Genomic DNA, 18,057 nt, shown 5'->3' with positions numbered 1-18,057 from the left:
TTTGTAAAGCCAAAGTAAATAAAAATTGTAAAGAATTTTCTGTGGTGTAATTTTCATATTATAATAGGTACTGGGTGTTTCAAGCTAGCAAGAAATCACCCGTCTTGCTTCATTGTCAGATTAGTCCAGTCCTGTACGGTCTGCATGGTCTGCGTTTTGGGGTGACCGTGTGGAGCATGGCGTGTGGAGTATGAAGCTCTATAATTTGTGAGCTAGGTTCCTTTCCCGAACAGCGGGTGGTAATCGAGCCTTCTGCACACATGAACAACAAAAGTTGTATCTCACTTTTCTTGTACATGTTTGCAAACGTCGCGCTGATAACTCCGTAAGCGTTTCTTTATTGGCAATGAAGTTGATCCGATTGCCTAATTGCTTTTTGTTAAAATTTTCAAAGACTGAGCTGCATGAAATTAAAATCGAAAAAGGCAAACAAGTTAATTAAAAAGGATGATCAAAAATGCTAAATAGATCGTCACCAAGAGTTACAGCGATACCGTGCTTGAGCGCGCTAACGATCAAACTCAAAGGAAAGACCAAAGGAAACAACGGGCAAAGCGATATCTTATCAGTCTTACTGGAGTTATTATTTCAACAATTGCCTTCCTTTTGTTTAGAAACTTTTAAGTGCTTGAATGAGCTAATTGTTCCCCGAGTTGGTACCGAACCAAACATCGTGGCTATGATAATTACGGGATTTGTCGACAATTTGTTCATTTTAGAAGAATTTGCCCTCTGGCCAAGTCAATCGAAACAATGTTTAAATGAGCAATCCATCGCTTTTGGTGTTTACGTGAAACGAAGCTTGGAAGTTTTTCGGGAAGGATTGAGATACACTGCATTATTGAGGAGCTTGCCAGTAATATTAGTAAAGTCAACAAGAGCGAAGGAGTGACGACTTATCGTGGAATTGTTTACTATTCAGTGACGAAGTGTCATGTAAGCGTCCATTGAGAACTCGGTAACGAACACTTCTCGTGTCAACGAAAGGTCATGTTGCGTGTGATCTTATTTGTTATGTTTAGTTCTGGCTTAGTCGGACCGCAACACGCTAACCAGGTTAACAGACAACACAACGTGTAACTAAGGGATCGAGGATGGTTTAAATGGATAACAACAGTTTAAAGACCCCGAGCACTGTTATGGCAGTGCCAAGTTAATTGTTCCGTGGCAGGATACATCTTGTTTATCGATAGAAATGGCTCGTGAGACTACACACGAATTCCCAGCAGCACAAGTGTTCATGGACCTCGCGGTAAATCGGCCTGTTCGAACGCGGAGTAAAGGTGATGGTGTGAATTTACATGTCTGCTTCGACAAGAAACTAAAGCAAAATGCTTTGAACAACTTTCTAATGAGCCATACGCCTTACAGATGTTCTTTGGGAAGACCAAAGGAGATACTCAACGCGAAACGGAGAACGAAAGCTGCGTCTTCAGAGGTCTCTCTTCCTAAGATACCTGAGTCACTTACTGGAAGAACTCTAACTCCAGAGGACGGCCCAAGGCAACAAACTACAAAACGTTTGATTGACCTTGAAAGCGAAGAAGAAGAGGAACAGTGTAATTTTCTCTCTTGTAAATCTGTTAAAGAAGATCACCGCCACTCAGCTGCTCGACCAACAATTGACTCTAGGAAGGAGAGCAGATCAAGAAGTTTACCGCTCATTTTGAAGAAGGGAAAGTGTCCCTCTTGTTTGCGGACTGACAACAAGTCGGAGAAATCGTTAGATAAGCTACCAAATGGACAGGATTACTCACCAGCAAAGACGGACAGCGATCTTGGCAATGAGAACAAGTCATTGCGTGATAAAGAATCTACTACAGTGATGGAGGACGGGGCTAGAATTACAGTTATTCAACAAAGACTCTTTATTGAAGTTTTTATGCCAAGGACTTCGTAATCAAAACTCACGTTGCGTTGAGATACAAATGTGTCTGAGGATGTGCGAAGATTGATTACAATAGTTTAATACAATGTCATGAGGCTTTTAATTTATCATAATATCGGTAAAACGTGACCCAGGGTGAAAAGGGAGAGAAATTATATGCTAATTTATTAAGAAAAGCAAGGACCGGAATGGCGTCATTCGTTCGTTGTACTGAAGTGGAGACAACCACAAGCCTCCGGTCACAAACTTACCACTGGAACAATTAAAATGGTTATCTTGGAAGAAATTGAATCTATTTGACTGTATCGATTCCGAGTATCGAACTGTATAAAATAACATGACAACATTAAGATGCCAAAGAACTATCAAATCGCTGGCTCCAGTCTCGAATTCAGTATAGGCTGCAAGCAGGCTCTTCGCGGAGATAAAAAGTAGCGGAAAAAGAAAGTAGGAAAGGAAAAAGAGAAGAAGTTTTCCTCCCCCTTCCTCTCCTTCTTTCTTACCACGCGAAGAGCCTGCTGGGAGGCTAGGTCCAGTGTCGCTAGTCACGCTAGAGTTTCTTCCTTTGGTTGTTAAATTTACCATAAGAGATGAGACGATTTTCTTCCTGTTTGTGTAATTGTGGTTTATAAGTGAATTATAATGAGGAAAGACAAATTAAAATACCCTTTGCAGTTTGGTATGGTTCATATTGTAGTTGTAAGTTCCCGTACAGTAACAGAAATGTTGGTTTTCTGCACCCTGTGTGAACACAACCTCTCGCTGATTTTAGGTTTGTCATGCACGTTAGACGCGACCGACAATTGCAAATTAAAGTAGCAACTATGTTTAGCAAAGATACGGCAGAATAGTGAAGTAAAATGTGTAACCAAATTTTTCACCGACAGAGTCGTGCGCGAGTTGATTTTTCACGTGTTCTCAGTTCAGTTCGAGCTTTCGCCGATTAGTACGGCTTCGATTCGTGCGTCTGAGCGCATAACAGTATAGTGAGGCGGCAAGCGCTCATCAAAATATGCCACTACATAGACTGATCATGACTGAAGCATCAATTTAAAAAAAAAAAAAAAAAAAAAAACGAGCAAAAAGACTACGGTTATTCCGTTTAGAAGCAACAGTGGCTATCTGAATGATCGACTGTTTTTTGTCATATCGTAAAATTCCAATGAAGAGTCCGTTTGCGTCTCAATAAACGATAAAGGAGTTAGTTACACTAGGAAGGGATTCAACATCTGAACACTTTAGATGCGCATAAGAATCAGGTCAGTTCGGCTTGGTAAAACCCTCGAAGCTTTATAGGGACTTGTAAACGTTGTGCAATGATCGAAGTAGATAACGATATGAGACGAAAAATAAGTTCTGTAGTAATCGTCAGCTGAACCTCCAAAGTCCCTAAAATAGAGAAAGGACAAAATACAAAAAAGTCTGTTCAGTAGCGGGCCGGCTGTGATCAAAAGAAAAAGTATAGTTCTTTAACTTTGGAACCTCCTTTCACCTCTTGTAAATGGCAGAGGAATCAAAGCCTTCATAAAGAAGGCTTGGTATAGTCCACGAAACTTATACACTTGAACTTTTCAGCCAAGTCACCTTCTTTCATGCAACCAATGGACCCAGATTTTGCGTATTTTTAATATATACTGTTCGGGGAGGTACGGGTGGAAGGGAGTGGAAAATCAACTAAATAGATTAGGGGAGGGTGGGAACGGTAAAAAGAAGATTTAGTTATTGTAGATAGAAGGTTTAATTGTATGATTTTTTTAGAACATATTTTTGAATTAATTGTAATAATAGTAGGTTACAGTATTTATTATTTTCTCTTTTATTTTAGTGCACGGCACCATGAGCCTATAGCTTTAATCTTTACCGTGGATAAATAAAGTCTTGATTTTGATTTGATTTGATTTGACTACCTCCGTCAGTTTTTAAATCCCTTCAATTTGCCCTTTATCAGCCACCCAGCTATGGTCTTGTTTTTTACAGTTTTGGTGTGTTGTTTTAACTATCGGCTTTTACCGTATACCTAACCATTTTTGGCAAATCGATGGATGATGAGTTTCTTCCTGAGAAGAAATATGAAAAGGTGACTAGATTCATGAGAATTCTCGGCGGGAAGTTTTGAAAACCGAAACAGTTTCGTTCAAAAAGTGAAAACAGATTTTTTCCATAAAATTAGGCTTAGCAATTGTTGCTACCTCAGTTGCATTTGGGTCTTGACTTTACTTCCGTGAACTTGGCAGATTCTGAGCTCAGTTGAAGATGACAGAGTAAACCAAGTCGAACCTTTGACTTGCGCAAGGAACATAATTATTCCGCAGCAAAATATGTTCCCGGTGTTTCCGAATACCATAATCGTTTATCATAGTTTTCGAGGATATCAGGTACTACTTTAGAGGAAACTGTTCTTGGAATTAAACTGTCTCGCGGGGTAACGAGGAACATGTCGGAAGAAAATTGTCGACTCATTAAAAGACAACCTCGTTCACAGGGTCTGAACGAGACACAGTGAGCACGTTTCATATACAGGTAAAAGTGTACACACATCATCAAGTCGCATTGGTGGCTTACTTTGAGGGAGTATAAAAGAGTCCACGTTTTTAGATCTTTCTAAACGTTGGGCTGTTTTACTCCTATCTTCGAATTCGTGTACAACAAAGGTAAATAAATGGAATAATTGTTACTTGAAAGGGATCATTTATTCCGGGTATAAGCCCCCACCGGATATAAGCCCATCTAAGGTTTAAGTGCGTTCCTTTTGCGTTTCTTTACAAAGATCAAAATTTTTAATCGAAAGTTGTAGACTAACAGGGTAATAGGGTAATAATAAGGTAATATATAAGAAAATCGCTCTAAATGTAATGGTACGTTAGCTTTAATTCGTTTCTAAGATACGTTTTATCTCGTCATTCCGAAACATTTTTTATTCCGCTTATATGCACCCCGCTCCCCCCATTTATAAGCCCACCCAAAACCCCTCATGAAGTTATATAAGCCCAGGGCTTTAAAGTGGGATTTTACGGTACCGAGGTTATAGGTTAGCTGTAGGTTCTCCCGCGCGACGTCCTCTACCTCGCGCTCTTAGTACACAAGTTTCGAGCATCGCAGACATTCCACTTTCCGAACTCGGCTTGTAAACAAGAAGCATAAAGAACTTATAGGTTTTAGGTTAGCTATAGGTTCTCCCGGCGTGGGTGATTTTAGCATAAGTAGACATAAAGCACTTCAGGAGTAAAGTCTTGGGAGAGTGGACGTAAGTGCATAATGAGGTCTGCACCGGATGTACAGCTAAATTTAAAGGAGGAATTAATATCACACTTTAGAAAGAAAAATATTCAGAAAACTGCAGCTAGTTAAGTATAGAAAGTCTCTTTTCAGATCACAAATTTTGAACCCAACTACTGTAGTGACCCTGTAGTTGAACCTCATTGACTGTAGCTTGCAATTAAAGAGAACAGGGGAGCAAAAAACGATTTCGATTAATTTATCTATAAAACAGTATAATTTCCATGTTGTACAACTCGGTGTTACAACTGGCACCAAAAAAAGAAGTGTACTCAATTACTTGTCTCCAGGCGTACTAACCAATAGATGTATTTACAACTCTACATAATAACAATCACCGCTCAAAAAGCAATGTTCGCTATTAGTGTTGAAGAGTATCTAACAACAAGAAATTGTAACAGTGGTATTTCTCTACAAATTAACATTAAGGCTTAAAATACATTTTTGCAATACACTGTAAGTCTTAAAGAAGAAAGTTCTACCCTTCATTTGATACATCACATGGGACATAAATGTATAAGATATGGAATAACCTTTATCATTGAGAGAGTGAACTCTCCTTAACATTGTTTGTTTCGCTCTTTACTACAGTTCAAAGCACTGTTACTTATTCAAGCGTGTGTATTTACAAGTAGTAATTAAAAAAAACTCAGACAAAGCTTTAGTCGTCTGGTTCTTCGACAATGTAGTCGCCTTCCTGCACCCTGGGCTTGTTTGGATTGTTAGCTACTAACCAGTCTGCCAGCCAGATCTGTCAACAAACAAATTGATTTGAACACAGGTCACTCTATCTGACCAACATGACTACAAAGAAGAAGTGTCGTCAGTTTGATAAATAATTTATCACACATTGAATAAAATATTCAATAAATGAAACAACTTATAAATTAAGCGTAAGAAAATAAACCATGGAGTGTGAAATAATGAATGGATGCATGTGAATTAACTAAAAAATGTTTTGAGCATTCAAGATATGAAATATCTTTCAAGTCAACAAATTTTTTTGACTAAGTACATGATGCAGAGCTGTCATTAAGGGCTGTTACCCGTAACACCTGCTACAGCTGAGTGCAGATGTATATCTTTGATGGGCCATTGATGTTACGGGTGAACTGGACTATAGTCGATACAATTCACCCAAAAGGTAACAAGTTTGTTGCGGGTGTGAAGATCAAGGCTTAGCAAGTACAGGTGTACATGCATGTAGTCCCATAATTCCTTGTGGAGTGTTTTTGCTTGGTGTGGCTGTTAGTTGATTGACAGCTGGCTTTAGTAGTCCACATCAAAGAATATTTGTTTGTTTAAGGGTGGGATGGGTGTTTGCAAATGCTTATACATGTAAGAGGAAGCTAAACTGAAATGAAAAAAAGCTTTATTGTGTAATAATTAATTTAATCCATATACAGATTGCAATGCAAACTTACAATTGGGTCTGCAGGTTTCATCTTACATAATTCTGTGAGCCCTTTTAGTAAAGTTGGGGTTACTGTTCTTGTGAGGTAGTCGTTTGCTGCCTGCCCTGTTGAAACCGGTTCCACAATATCTAGAAAATTCAACACTTGGTTATAAACAATCAAATACTTATAATCTATTATTATTATTATTATTATTATCACTATCACTATCACTATCACTATCACTATCACTATCACTATCACTATCACTATCACTATCACTATCACTATCACTATCACTATCACTATCACTATCACTATCACTATCACTATCACTATCACTATCACTATCACTATCACTATCACTATCACTATCACTATCACTATCACTATCACTATCACTATCACTATCACTATCACTATCACTATCACTATCACTATCACTATCACTATCACTATCACTATCACTATTACTATTACTACTATCATTATTATTATTATTATTATTATTAATAACTACAATATAATAATTGTTATTATATTGTAGTTACCAAGAGTAATGAGACTTTCATTAGTAAAAAAAAAGTCAGTAAAGCCTCTTAAACCTAACTGGCTCATTAAGTGTTCAGTGCTTAACCCTGGTTTCTATAGCATGAAGGAGCTAGAAGTATTGCCACTTCCCTGGATGGGATGCTAGTCCATGATAAGTTACACCCTGGGTGGGGGGAGCGGGGGAGGACTCCTATATAAAAACTAGTGAGACAATCTCAGATAGTGCAGAGCGCAATTGATAGCTCTGGTACAGTAGTCCCATAAGTACTCACCCCTACTCGGTTCACTTCCGGTTTGTGTCTACCTTGGTAGTCTGCTACGGCTTTTCCCCTTTGCAGTGTGTATGTTTCAAGGTTGTATTTTCATTCAAGGTCCAAACACTACGCACAAATTAATTACTACTGGTGCTTTAAGTTGATTTTCGTTCATTTTAAATTCAACAATACGCTGAAGCAGCAAACGTGACAATTTAGCTCTTCGCGCCAACTTTGTAACCTGATACTTTTGTTTTCCTTGCAAAGCCATGTAATATGAAACCCCTGTTTTCTCTAAAACATACGGAAGATGTCCTTGTTTTTTGGAGATAAATGAAAGAAAGTTAAATATCTGATGTAGTGATGAAGAAACGGAACAGAGACGATGTTTTACTAAAAATGCAAATTTTTACCGATGTACAAGAACTAATTTAATTATCAGATAGTCACGAAATACCACTTTCTTTTTCTGTTGCAACCTTTGTTGTTAACAATAAAACAATTCAAAATTAACACACAACGATATTGATGGCTGAGAAGCTTTTCAACGAAAAGTATTGAAGATAAACAGCGCTACTTGGCTGATATGAATGAGTCTCCTCAAAGACTGATTAAATTAATTTGCGCTTTCATTAGGTGCCACGGCGTCTGCAGCAATATTTGAGCATTTTCCTGGTTTCTTTTGTTACAAATTCACAATTTGCGGAGTATTAACACCACTAACTTGAGAACTTTTTGGTCTCTCTTACAGACACAATTAAGGCAAGAAATAAACAAGTCGCTAAGGAGAAGCAATATATTTGAACTCTGACCAGCACACTATTGTAGATTGAAAACAGCAGATGATATTTGTTGAACCGACCTGTTTGTAATTCTAAAAGCTACGCAGCCACAGTAACGTTTCACTTTTGCAATAAAAAGGGACAATTGGCGCTACCTGGTCCTTGGTCACATGACACGATATATAAAATACTGCGTGTAAAGATAGTGTATAACACTAACAATGCTAGAACGCATGCGTCTTACATGTTGAGCTCTACCATAAGGAAAACCACTCAACATTTGTGCGTGATTCCGTATGCAATGTATCCTTCACCTAATATAGAAGCCACGAACCCTAACTAATCTACGCATGCGTTTAGGGCAAATTAGTTTTGTTCTAAGGAGAATGGTACCACAAGGAGAGCAAGGGGTTACCTGAAACAAATATATAGCTTTGCGATGTTCAAAGTTAAGCGACGGCGATGGAATGTGTTTTACGTAGAGTACACATGTACCTTTCCCACCCTACTCCCATTACTTCCTTGCCTCTAGACTAATTAATTAATTGAAATTAATTAATTAAACAAACATTAAAGTTTACACCTTAGCGCCATAGGGCCATAGCGCCATAGGGCCATAGCGCCATAGCGCCATAGCGCCATAGCGCCATAGCGCCATAGCGCCATAGCGCCTTAGTTCCTTAGCGGCAGGCAACCCCCATAACCATCCCAATAGTGCACTCTGCACTAATGACAGGGGCTGCTCGTCAAAAATTTTGAAAAAAACTCCTAAAAGATACCAAGATCCTGTTTTGTGGGTGTGGCTTGAAATTTTTTTGGCCCTTAAGAGGTACCAATTCTAAAACAACAAATAATCTCACATGATATTTTTTCAGCTCAATACCCTAAGAAGTACCGCAAAAGCTCCTGCTATGTACCTTTCAAGACTGAACACCCTAAGAGGTATCAAAAGCACTTTTTTAGCCCCTAAAAGGTAGCCTGCAGAACAGGCGGATTAGTGGAGCAGACTGCAAAGTGTGATTCACATGCAAGTGGTTCTGCTTCGCGTTCGAGTATCAGGTTTTGTGCTCTGTCCTGCTAATTTGCCTGTTCTGCAGGCTACTAAAAGGTACAACAAGTACCCCTGTCCTTTTAAAATAGGAGTCCCCATCCCCGGGGTTACCCATAAGCATTTTGTCAGGTTGCCTCAACAATTTGTCTCACTCAAAAACACCACACAATGACCCTGGCCAGGTCAAGTCTGGACTGCTTGATCCGGAGTCCGGCAAACCAACCACTGATTACCAGTTTATAGTACAACATACATGTATATTCTCATGTTCACCATGCCTCTTGATGTTGGGAGTCTTGCCAAAGTTGTGCTTTTAAGTGAAGTTCAAAAAAGAAATTTTTATAAATTGGAATATTATGATAACTTTCTCACTCCATAGTAAGGGTTGTGTAAATCTTTAAGACATGAGTATTTTTAAAATTGTTTTCAAAATTCTTGACAATTAGCTTTCTACATTGTACTTACTGTCAGGAAAAAAGAAATGTATTTCTCGTTCTGCACTGGAATAACTGTCACTTCCATGAAGAGCATTTTTAGTGCTGTCTGTACCATAGATTGCTCTTAGACTGAAAGCAGAAGTTGTCAAATATTGAGCCTCACTTATCTTAAGTTGCATAAGAAATATTCTCTACTAAAAATGATAAAATCAAACCAAAAATACTTCCAGCAGATAACCCTTAAAACGATGCTCATGCATGTGCACAAACCTTTATGTATTTTTTGACTTACTTTGTTCCACGTCTATTTTTTATGCATTATGATTCTTATGTTTATTTTAATTGCTATTATTAATATTGGCTCTGTAAAGAAGACAATGATACTCTAAAGGTTTCAGGGAATACCCATAGCCGGCTGTCCATCCCAGCTGGTTGCAAGTTTGGCTACATATAATATCAAGTCAGCTGTAAGATCTAATGGCACCTTTATGCCAGTACCAACGACAATGCCAATGGTACTGTATTGCCACAGGATATATGCGATGACTTGAACCCAACTAGATACTGTAACTACATGCAAGCCTTCATTGACTAAACCTTGTGCTATTTTTGTTTTTTAAGTTTAAAAATTCCAGACATTCACATTGACATAATTAGTACCTACAGGTAGGTTTGAATTACTGCTTGTGCATGCATGCAGTAATTCTACTTTTAAGTTGAACATGCTATTGCTATAACCATTAAACAACCACTCTTCCCAAAAATTATACCAATCACAAAGGTCAGATTAGTAAAAACAATTTAAACATGTTACTATTCAAGGTTAATTACCTTTCTGGTGCCTGATCTCTTGCCTTTTGTGTGTTTGTTGGTCCAATCAACTGTCTCCAGTATGAAATAGCTGACTGCCTTGCTAACACAATTGCTAAGATTGGTCCATTGCTCATGTAGGCCACAAGACTTGGAAAGAACATCTTACCATAGTGTTCAGCATAAAAATCACTTGTCTGTTCTGGTGTCATGTGAACTCTTCTTTTCTGTTCAGGGCCAAAAGAATATAATCTTGTGTGCTTATAATTTATAGCATAGCCATTCGATAAGTTACATGCTTATACTGTATATTCAGTGGCAGATCCAGACCTTAGCTAAGGGGAGGGGGGAGGGGGTTGCTTGCCCTGCCAGCTTTTCTTCCTTCTGTGACTTTTTTACCCTAAATAAAGGAGTGCCCGGGTCCTCCGAGCCCCTCCCCTAAATCCGCCACTGATATTGTTATCAGTGAAGTCACACTGCTGAAAAGTAACTTGCCAGAATATTTTGTTCCCTCTTGATACAAGCCTTGATTCTTGAGGCAGTTATAAATTATTTCTTAGGAACCAAGTCTAACAAACAACTGAGATTCTCAAAAGAGCAAGTTTTTTTTATTTCTGGATAGTTACTGGCCACTTGCAACTGAAAATCCCACACAACAGAGGTGCATTTCTAAAACATGATATATTAGTCTCTACTCTCTTGTGCATTAGTTACAATATACTAGGTCTTATATATTCTTTTGATTTGGCTTTCTGCAGCTCGTAAATAATGTTAGTTGTAAGTCTCAAAATTAGCCCAATCATATTTATTAGGATACATGAGCTGCAGTCAAATCTCTACCATTTTCAGCTTTGTGTGAAAATGGGTCACATTTACTGACAAATAGTGTCATTTATGGCATATAAGCCATCAGGTTCAATTTCATGTTTGCCTAAAGACCAAACGATTTGCCAAGGAATGATTTATCAAAGCAAGATTAAATCGAAGGGAAAACAAGCTAGCTTTAATAGAAACAACACACTAGATAAGTCGTAAGTTTTACGTACCTGTAGAATCGTGAATCCATGTTGAAGAATTATTTCTTCGATCTCATCGCTCTTGTGAATAGCATCTGGCTTAATTAACGCTAAGGTCCGTTCAATATGTATAGCTGGAGGAGGGGGTATCACGGGTTTTTCTCCTTCAGGCATTTTTACGTCTCAAAACTGCGTAAAATACACAGTCTAGCCTGATACGGATAGAAAAACAAAATGGCGGCTAAATTTACTGCCGTTGCCAAGGTTACTTGAAAATTGAAAACCGCTGACCAAAGTGAAACACAGGGTGCTTACCATTTAGCGAAAAAATCCGGAAATTTCGGTTGAAAGTCAAATGGAACAGTACTTTTGTGGAAAATCCGTTCGGAAATTGTAGACTACCTCCAGAGTTAGTCCTCTTTTTCTGTTCGGAACGGAACGGTGGAAATTTCCTTACCATTTGCTAAATTTTCCAGTTTCCAGTCTCTCATCAGCCGAAAACAATTACGAGAAATCGAATAGCAAATGGTAAGCGCCATCTCGTTCGGTTGGTTTGCTGATTTTGGAAAAACCCTTACCATTATTCAACGGTCATCCCAACCGGTTTATTCTGACAAATGGTAAGCACCCACATAATCTCACTCCCAGAGTCTCCCCGAGCCAGAGAGACTCTGGGCTTGTCACAATTTAATTGTGCAAGCCTCTTTGTCAGCCAACCTACTTGACAAAATTCCATTCGCAAAGTGCTTAAATAAACGAACTATTTCTTCAAAAATTTCACATGATTTCTTTTTCAAGTGCGTTTTGAAACAAACCATTTTTTTGTTGCCTTGGACTTTTGAAATACCACTTATTTTTAACTTGAAAAATAATCGCCGAACAAGCCCAGTGGGTTTTCTCTATTCAGGTCGAGAATCTAGAACACCTTTGGTCTCCTTTGCTCCTCGAATTCATGCCGTAAATTAAGAATCCTTGTGAAAAGTTTAATTGTGAACTGAATTTGTTTTCAAGACGGTGATTGCTGATATTAGAAATGTTTGCTCTCCAAGTGATAAACCTGTGTCAGTTATTCAAACGACTCCTGGGAGACGGATTAGCGAGAGTCTTCCAATGAACAAAGGAAACAAAAGAATCCATTGACACCTGGCTTCCTTACAATTTGGAACGCAAATAAATCTCGAATATGAAAGGTTATTTTAGTGCGTTGTTCTAAGCCATTAAGTTATTTACAAACCAGACTCAAAAATGCTTAAACTGTCTAGCTTAGAAATGTGGCTGCTCAGGCTCTGATTTCGCAAACGCTTCCTACCCCTGAAACAAGTTTTAATATCGCTTACAGTTCCAGTCACAAAGTAATCGCGTAATTACTTAAAAAGTCGTCAATGATTAATCAGTCGATTGGTTAGTTAACACAATTGTGACGTCAATATGTCGCCACCCTAATTATGATGCTTCGCGATTCCACGTCGCGAGCGCCAACAGAGATCTGATATATTGTTGGTATCGACTGCATAAGAAAAAAAATAGGTTTTGTCCAGAAATATCAGTCAGTCTATTTGGTGTGAGAGTTTTCTTGAGTCTAGCAGCCTTCGCCTCGGGCATAATGCCGAATACTGGACAGTTAATTGGCCAGTGCTGGAAATGCGAAGACTGTCGAAAGGATTTTAAGGCGGTGTGGTTGCCAACCAACGTTTGCTGTCGAGTCGCAGCATGGGGCACACAGCAAGCTCCCTACTCCAGGCATATTTCCAACGAGCTCAGAGAGGCAGCCACGAAATCGGTCTCCAGTCAACGCACCGAGAACACCACCAAGTCGCACGGAGAAGCCCTGAAGAAACCTGATATTCCAGTTCACTGCCTGGCGGAACCATGGACGAGGCAAGTTAATTCGCTGGCGCCTTTCAGCACCCTTGGAAAATACACCTGTGGGTATTACTTTTCAAGAAGTACCGACAACAAGAAACGAAAAACAGGGATACCTCCTTCAGATCTGGTGGCATGGCGATCAAACATCTCTTAAGTGGATTCACGAAGTGGTCGGAACTATCGTTGCGTACCCGCTCGGTTAATGAACTTGTTTTGTTGGAAACAGATATTTAAACCACAGGCGTGAAAACACGAAAATCTTCGTGTGTAGTGGAACTTATCTGCCATAGCTTTCTGCTATTCGTGAGTTCAATGTTTCGTGCTGTGTATGAGATACAGATTAGTGTGATACGTCATGCTGTAAAAGCCAGTTGATCAGATATGTAATTTACACTTCACTTGTACGAGTGGTTTTTTTTTTTTTTTAGTTTCAACGATAAGATAACGTGACGTTGTAGGCGACTGTGATAGACTGTTTGGCTTGATACACTACTGTAAAACTGCTCAGCTATTCGGTAAAGCTGTTAGTAAACACGCGTGAAAGGACAAAGTTTATCCTTTTGTGAAGACAATAGACCTTGGGGGAGGAGTGGGTGCTCGGAGACAACAGTTGTGAGACACCATAAACGGCGCTAAGTACAGATGTTAAAAAAAAAATCTGCGCCTCACAGAATCGTGATTTCGTATAAATGTACCATTACGCCATCTCTGACGGCTTTTTATTGTAGGCGGCATGCTACGAGCAATTTATATCCTTCAGATCTACTGTATAACTTAAACCGAACAAATTTCATCCAGAAGGCCAATCGTTAACAGTCTCTGAGTTCCCGCAGGATCAACCCGTAACGTGTTGAGGAATCCTATAAGGGAGGGACCTCGGTCCCTCATTTTTATTAGAGCTCAGAACACGCATGCACTAGCACACGTAGGTACCGCCTGATGGTTCTAAGAGATTAAGAGAAGGGGAACTAAAAGCTAATGACTATTTTTCTTTGTTCCTGTACCCTGTCTGGTTGGCTCGCTTCTTTGGATGTTGGTGTGTGCAGTTTCCTGCAGTAGCCCCAATCTCTTTGAAACCTCTGTTCCAAACATAAGTTATCACAATTTGGTGGCGTTGTCACCTGTTCCCTATTTAACTGTTCCAAGAGTCAGTCATGGGCCTCACTCTAAGAGGTAGTGGGTGACCCTTCTCCCAAGAAGACACATAAATCACATTCTTGTGTGAAGAGATGCCATTTGACAATTCACGTAAGTGATTCAGTTTAAATATGTGATTATAAATGACAAGTACATGTACATGCAGTATTCATTTTTGTTGTGGGATTAACATAATTTATTGTTTGGGATGGAATCAACTTAATGGCCAAGTGTACTTTTCATTGGCAAAAAGATGACAGGTTTAACAGCACAGTAGCTAAACAATCTGAAACACAGCTTATGAAAGCTGACAGAAGTACGACGAGAAGAAGGGAATGCAACAGTTACAAAATATATGTCTGCAAATTCTTGCTGCCTTTTTCTATTAGTAAAAATGCAGTAGATCTGACATAAATTAAAGAAACACTATATGAAAGTATTATTATTGCCAATTAATGACTCTACATTAGTTCCAAAACACTACCTACAGTATATGCCAACAAGATCCTTTGTCAAAGCTGATCAAAGAATCTGCCATGTCCTTGTTGAGGCAAAAGGAAAAGCTTGCTCATATTCAAACAAATAACAATCTGTTGTCATACATTTATATACAACATATGTAATATTTAAAAAGTGACACAGCGCTTTAACAAACATCACATGAAACAAGCCTTTCAAAATAAATCCTCCTCAAAACAGAGAATATCTTAAGTAAAGACCACCAAGTGAACTATGCAAACTCTACACAGACTCCAAATGGAGTTACAAAAGTTTTTGGACAACAAATGATGTCCGGCGATGGAGCCTGCTATGATCAGCTTGACTGTGTATTCATTAGAAGAGTGATGTTGTCTCCTTTGAGTAAAATCCTCCCTACAAGAGCCAACAACAATAAAAAAGCAAAAATTAACAACCAGTTTCACCATAATAAAAAGGTATTGTACCAGTAACATACTGTCAGATGCTAGTCTTGTTTGAGAATTAAGCATTAAGTGGACAGTCAAAAAACAAGATTTAGCTCTTTGTTTAGAACTCCAGATGAGGAAAAAGCCACATGGTTAAAGTTTATTTATTTTGCCGAGGATAGATTGTAACCTACACGTAGCCCTAAATCAATATTTGATGCTCTTCACTGAATTTCTCATTGAAACTTTAAGCATGAGACCTGCAATGCCTTCATGTTGACAAATGTCATTCTGCACTAGGCTAAAAGACAAGGCTTTGGCTTTTGTTTTCGTTTTTTTTTTTTTAGATATATAAAGAAGTTACATTATTACCAAGTGGTCTTCTTTTCTTGGTCTTAAGGTGGACTTCTTCGGCATCATCTAGCACAAGATTCATGTACTCATCAAAACCCTTTATGAACAAAATATTTCACATTAATTTGTGACTAAGAATTATCCTAAGTATTGTCAGGCTACTTCATAACATTTAAATCACCTTGAAATTATAAGGACAGAAGGCACCCTTGAAGGGCTACAAGTAACCATAGACCATGGTGCTTTCCCGCATTTATCAAGTCACACAGGCTATCTAGATTTCCTTATTTGTATTACTATACACGTGTATGTCACACATTGTTTTGATGGAAAAGAAATATCTGTGGAAATTTACTGGAATTGGAATGAGTCAATTGTGTTTCATGTCCAGAAGCTTAGTGGACCTTTCATAAAATATATTCACACATGTATACAACAAAAATGGTTGATCATCTGTATAGCAATGAATAAAAAGTGCAGTTCTGGATGACACATTGCTTGTTTCACCTCTTGTGGAAAATACCCTTGGAAGCTGTGGGCAAAAATATTGCACAAGCACTTCAATCTAACTTCAATGTCAGACAAACATTAATTTTGTAGTCTAAACACTTACAATGATGTGTCCTTCAATCCTCATGTTAACTTGTTCATAAAGCCAAATCTGAATTCTTGATCTCTGAAGATAACAAACAGACTAATAAATAAACACATAGGAATTTGCATAAAATAGAACATACAGGCCTGAGCACAGTCCAGTTTCAAAGAGGTTACACTACTTCATGAAATAATACAGTTTATTTCCTCATGCATGATTATATGTGGTAGATTATTATCACATGGAAATGATGTAGCTTAGAATTTTTGATATAATGTTACAGAAATTTAAGCTTTGTCTTGTTATTAATAATTATTAGGAATAGTTATGCTCTTGCAATACTGAAAATCTTACGGTCATGCAATTTATAAAGCCATTTCTTCTACTACTGCTACTCCATACAGACAAGTCTGTACAAGATTGGGTTCAATGAAGCAAAACTACAACTGTCATTGCTTTTTTCAAGTAGCATGGTACAGCCATGCTACTCCAATACATGTAACCTTGGCTCCCAGAACTTTAATAGCTTGCACAGACAATTTAATATTATTAGGTACTGAGGGGATACCTGTAACTCCTAACACATGTATATCTCCCACAATACTCATTGAACAGACAGCGGTCTATAACATTTTCAGCAGGAGGTTAACTGGTTTTCACAGGCGGGCAAAACTATTTGATCTGAAATTCTTTTTAAGAAAAGCTTTTCACTAGGTGGTCAAACTAGCTAGGAAAAATCGTCTTCACAGCCAGTCAATTTGCCCGGTACCCGGCCCTTAAGGAAGCCCCTGAATGAACATATTAAATATGTTGACAACATGTGTAATTTCTAAAAAACAACTGCAACAATTCTAACTGCTGTCAAATACAAGAGCATGGTAATGAAGTTTTTCAATTCACTACATTTATTTTAACATTACTGTTTTAACAACGTACTATCACTTGGGTTATAAATGGATGGTTAATAAAATGATTGGAACAACTCAGTACAATCAAACACTACTTACATTCTGCAAATACCTAAAGATCAAATTCTATTGAGGCAAAAGTTAAGGAACAATCCACACAAATTATCAAAATTGATTGGAAATCTATACAGGTCATACAGTACACAGCATAGAATCGTAATTCAAGAATCAAAATGGAGAATGCTGACTACCAAAGACCTAGGAATATCACTTCAAACTTAAAAGTATGTACATGTAGAAACTGGTGTAATACCAGTGAAAAGAGGTTACTTATGCTACAAACATTTGCTTTGTAGTTTCATGAGGCAAACATTCAAACTGAAAGGTGTTAAATTAAAACACACGATAAGCGTTCTACTACAAATAAACAATGCAAAGAAGATAACAATATCATGCAAGCCTTGAAATGCTTCGCAGTCGTTCCAGTAACAAAACGTAAATTAAGATAGTTAATGCAAAGCTAATGTCAAACCAAACACGTGCTCCGATGGCTCGCCATTTGAACGCTTTGTAGTGGGAAGAAAAGCGCCTTCACTACCATTAAAAAGGATACAATAGGCTGCACCATGACTTTTTGCACTTTCTGTCCTTTGTACGCCATTTTCAATCCGTTTTGACCAAGGTAATGTTCAAGAACAGCAGTGAAATCAACTAAAATGGCGGAAAAAAGTGACAGCAAAGAACGACGGGAAAACGTTCGGGAACGTCGTGCTCGTCGCGAAAAGGGTGCTGGGATATAATGCTCAACACCGACAGAGAGATTTGTGACAGG

General features: G+C 38.3%; 4 protein-coding genes across 4 annotated transcripts; 2 read left to right on the top strand and 2 right to left on the bottom strand.

Annotated features, from left to right (window-relative positions):
- Nucleotides 1-596: 596 nt before the first annotated feature.
- On the top strand, nt 597-2,566 carry LOC145479108 (uncharacterized). Its single transcript, XM_081457367.1, has one exon. It carries the CDS (start codon nt 1,196-1,198, stop codon nt 1,898-1,900), a length of 705 nt encoding a protein of 234 aa, XP_081313493.1. The 5' UTR covers nt 597-1,195; the 3' UTR covers nt 1,901-2,566.
- A 1,394-nt stretch (nt 2,567-3,960) lies between these two features.
- On the bottom strand, nt 3,961-12,106 carry LOC145479107 (nucleoside diphosphate kinase 5-like). The gene is made up of 5 exons (XM_081457366.1): nt 11,491-12,106; nt 10,466-10,671; nt 9,663-9,763; nt 6,589-6,707; nt 3,961-5,915 (listed from the first exon to the last, which is right to left on the bottom strand). The coding sequence occupies exons 1-5, from the start codon at nt 11,632-11,634 to the stop codon at nt 5,826-5,828; spliced, it is 660 nt and encodes a 219-aa protein (XP_081313492.1). The 5' UTR covers nt 11,635-12,106; the 3' UTR covers nt 3,961-5,825.
- Nucleotides 12,107-12,803: 697 nt separating this feature from the next.
- LOC145479136 (uncharacterized) lies at nt 12,804-14,413 on the top strand. Its single transcript, XM_081457393.1, has one exon. It carries the CDS (start codon nt 13,064-13,066, stop codon nt 13,478-13,480), a length of 417 nt encoding a protein of 138 aa, XP_081313519.1. The 5' UTR covers nt 12,804-13,063; the 3' UTR covers nt 13,481-14,413.
- Nucleotides 14,414-14,635: 222 nt separating this feature from the next.
- Nucleotides 14,636-17,920, bottom strand: LOC145479138 (small nuclear ribonucleoprotein E-like). Its single transcript, XM_081457397.1, has 5 exons — nt 17,839-17,920; nt 17,325-17,351; nt 16,336-16,398; nt 15,741-15,819; nt 14,636-15,336 (listed from the first exon to the last, which is right to left on the bottom strand). Exons 1-5 carry the CDS (start codon nt 17,884-17,886, stop codon nt 15,278-15,280), a joined length of 276 nt encoding a protein of 91 aa, XP_081313523.1. The 5' UTR covers nt 17,887-17,920; the 3' UTR covers nt 14,636-15,277.
- Nucleotides 17,921-18,057: the final 137 nt, after the last annotated feature.

Source organism: Orbicella franksi, chromosome 2 (assembly GCF_964199315.1).
Source record: "Orbicella franksi chromosome 2, jaOrbFran1.1, whole genome shotgun sequence".
Lineage (NCBI taxonomy): Eukaryota > Metazoa > Cnidaria > Anthozoa > Scleractinia > Merulinidae > Orbicella > Orbicella franksi.
Note: the sequence above shows the minus strand (reverse complement) of the source record. Positions and strands in the feature narration are given on the sequence as shown.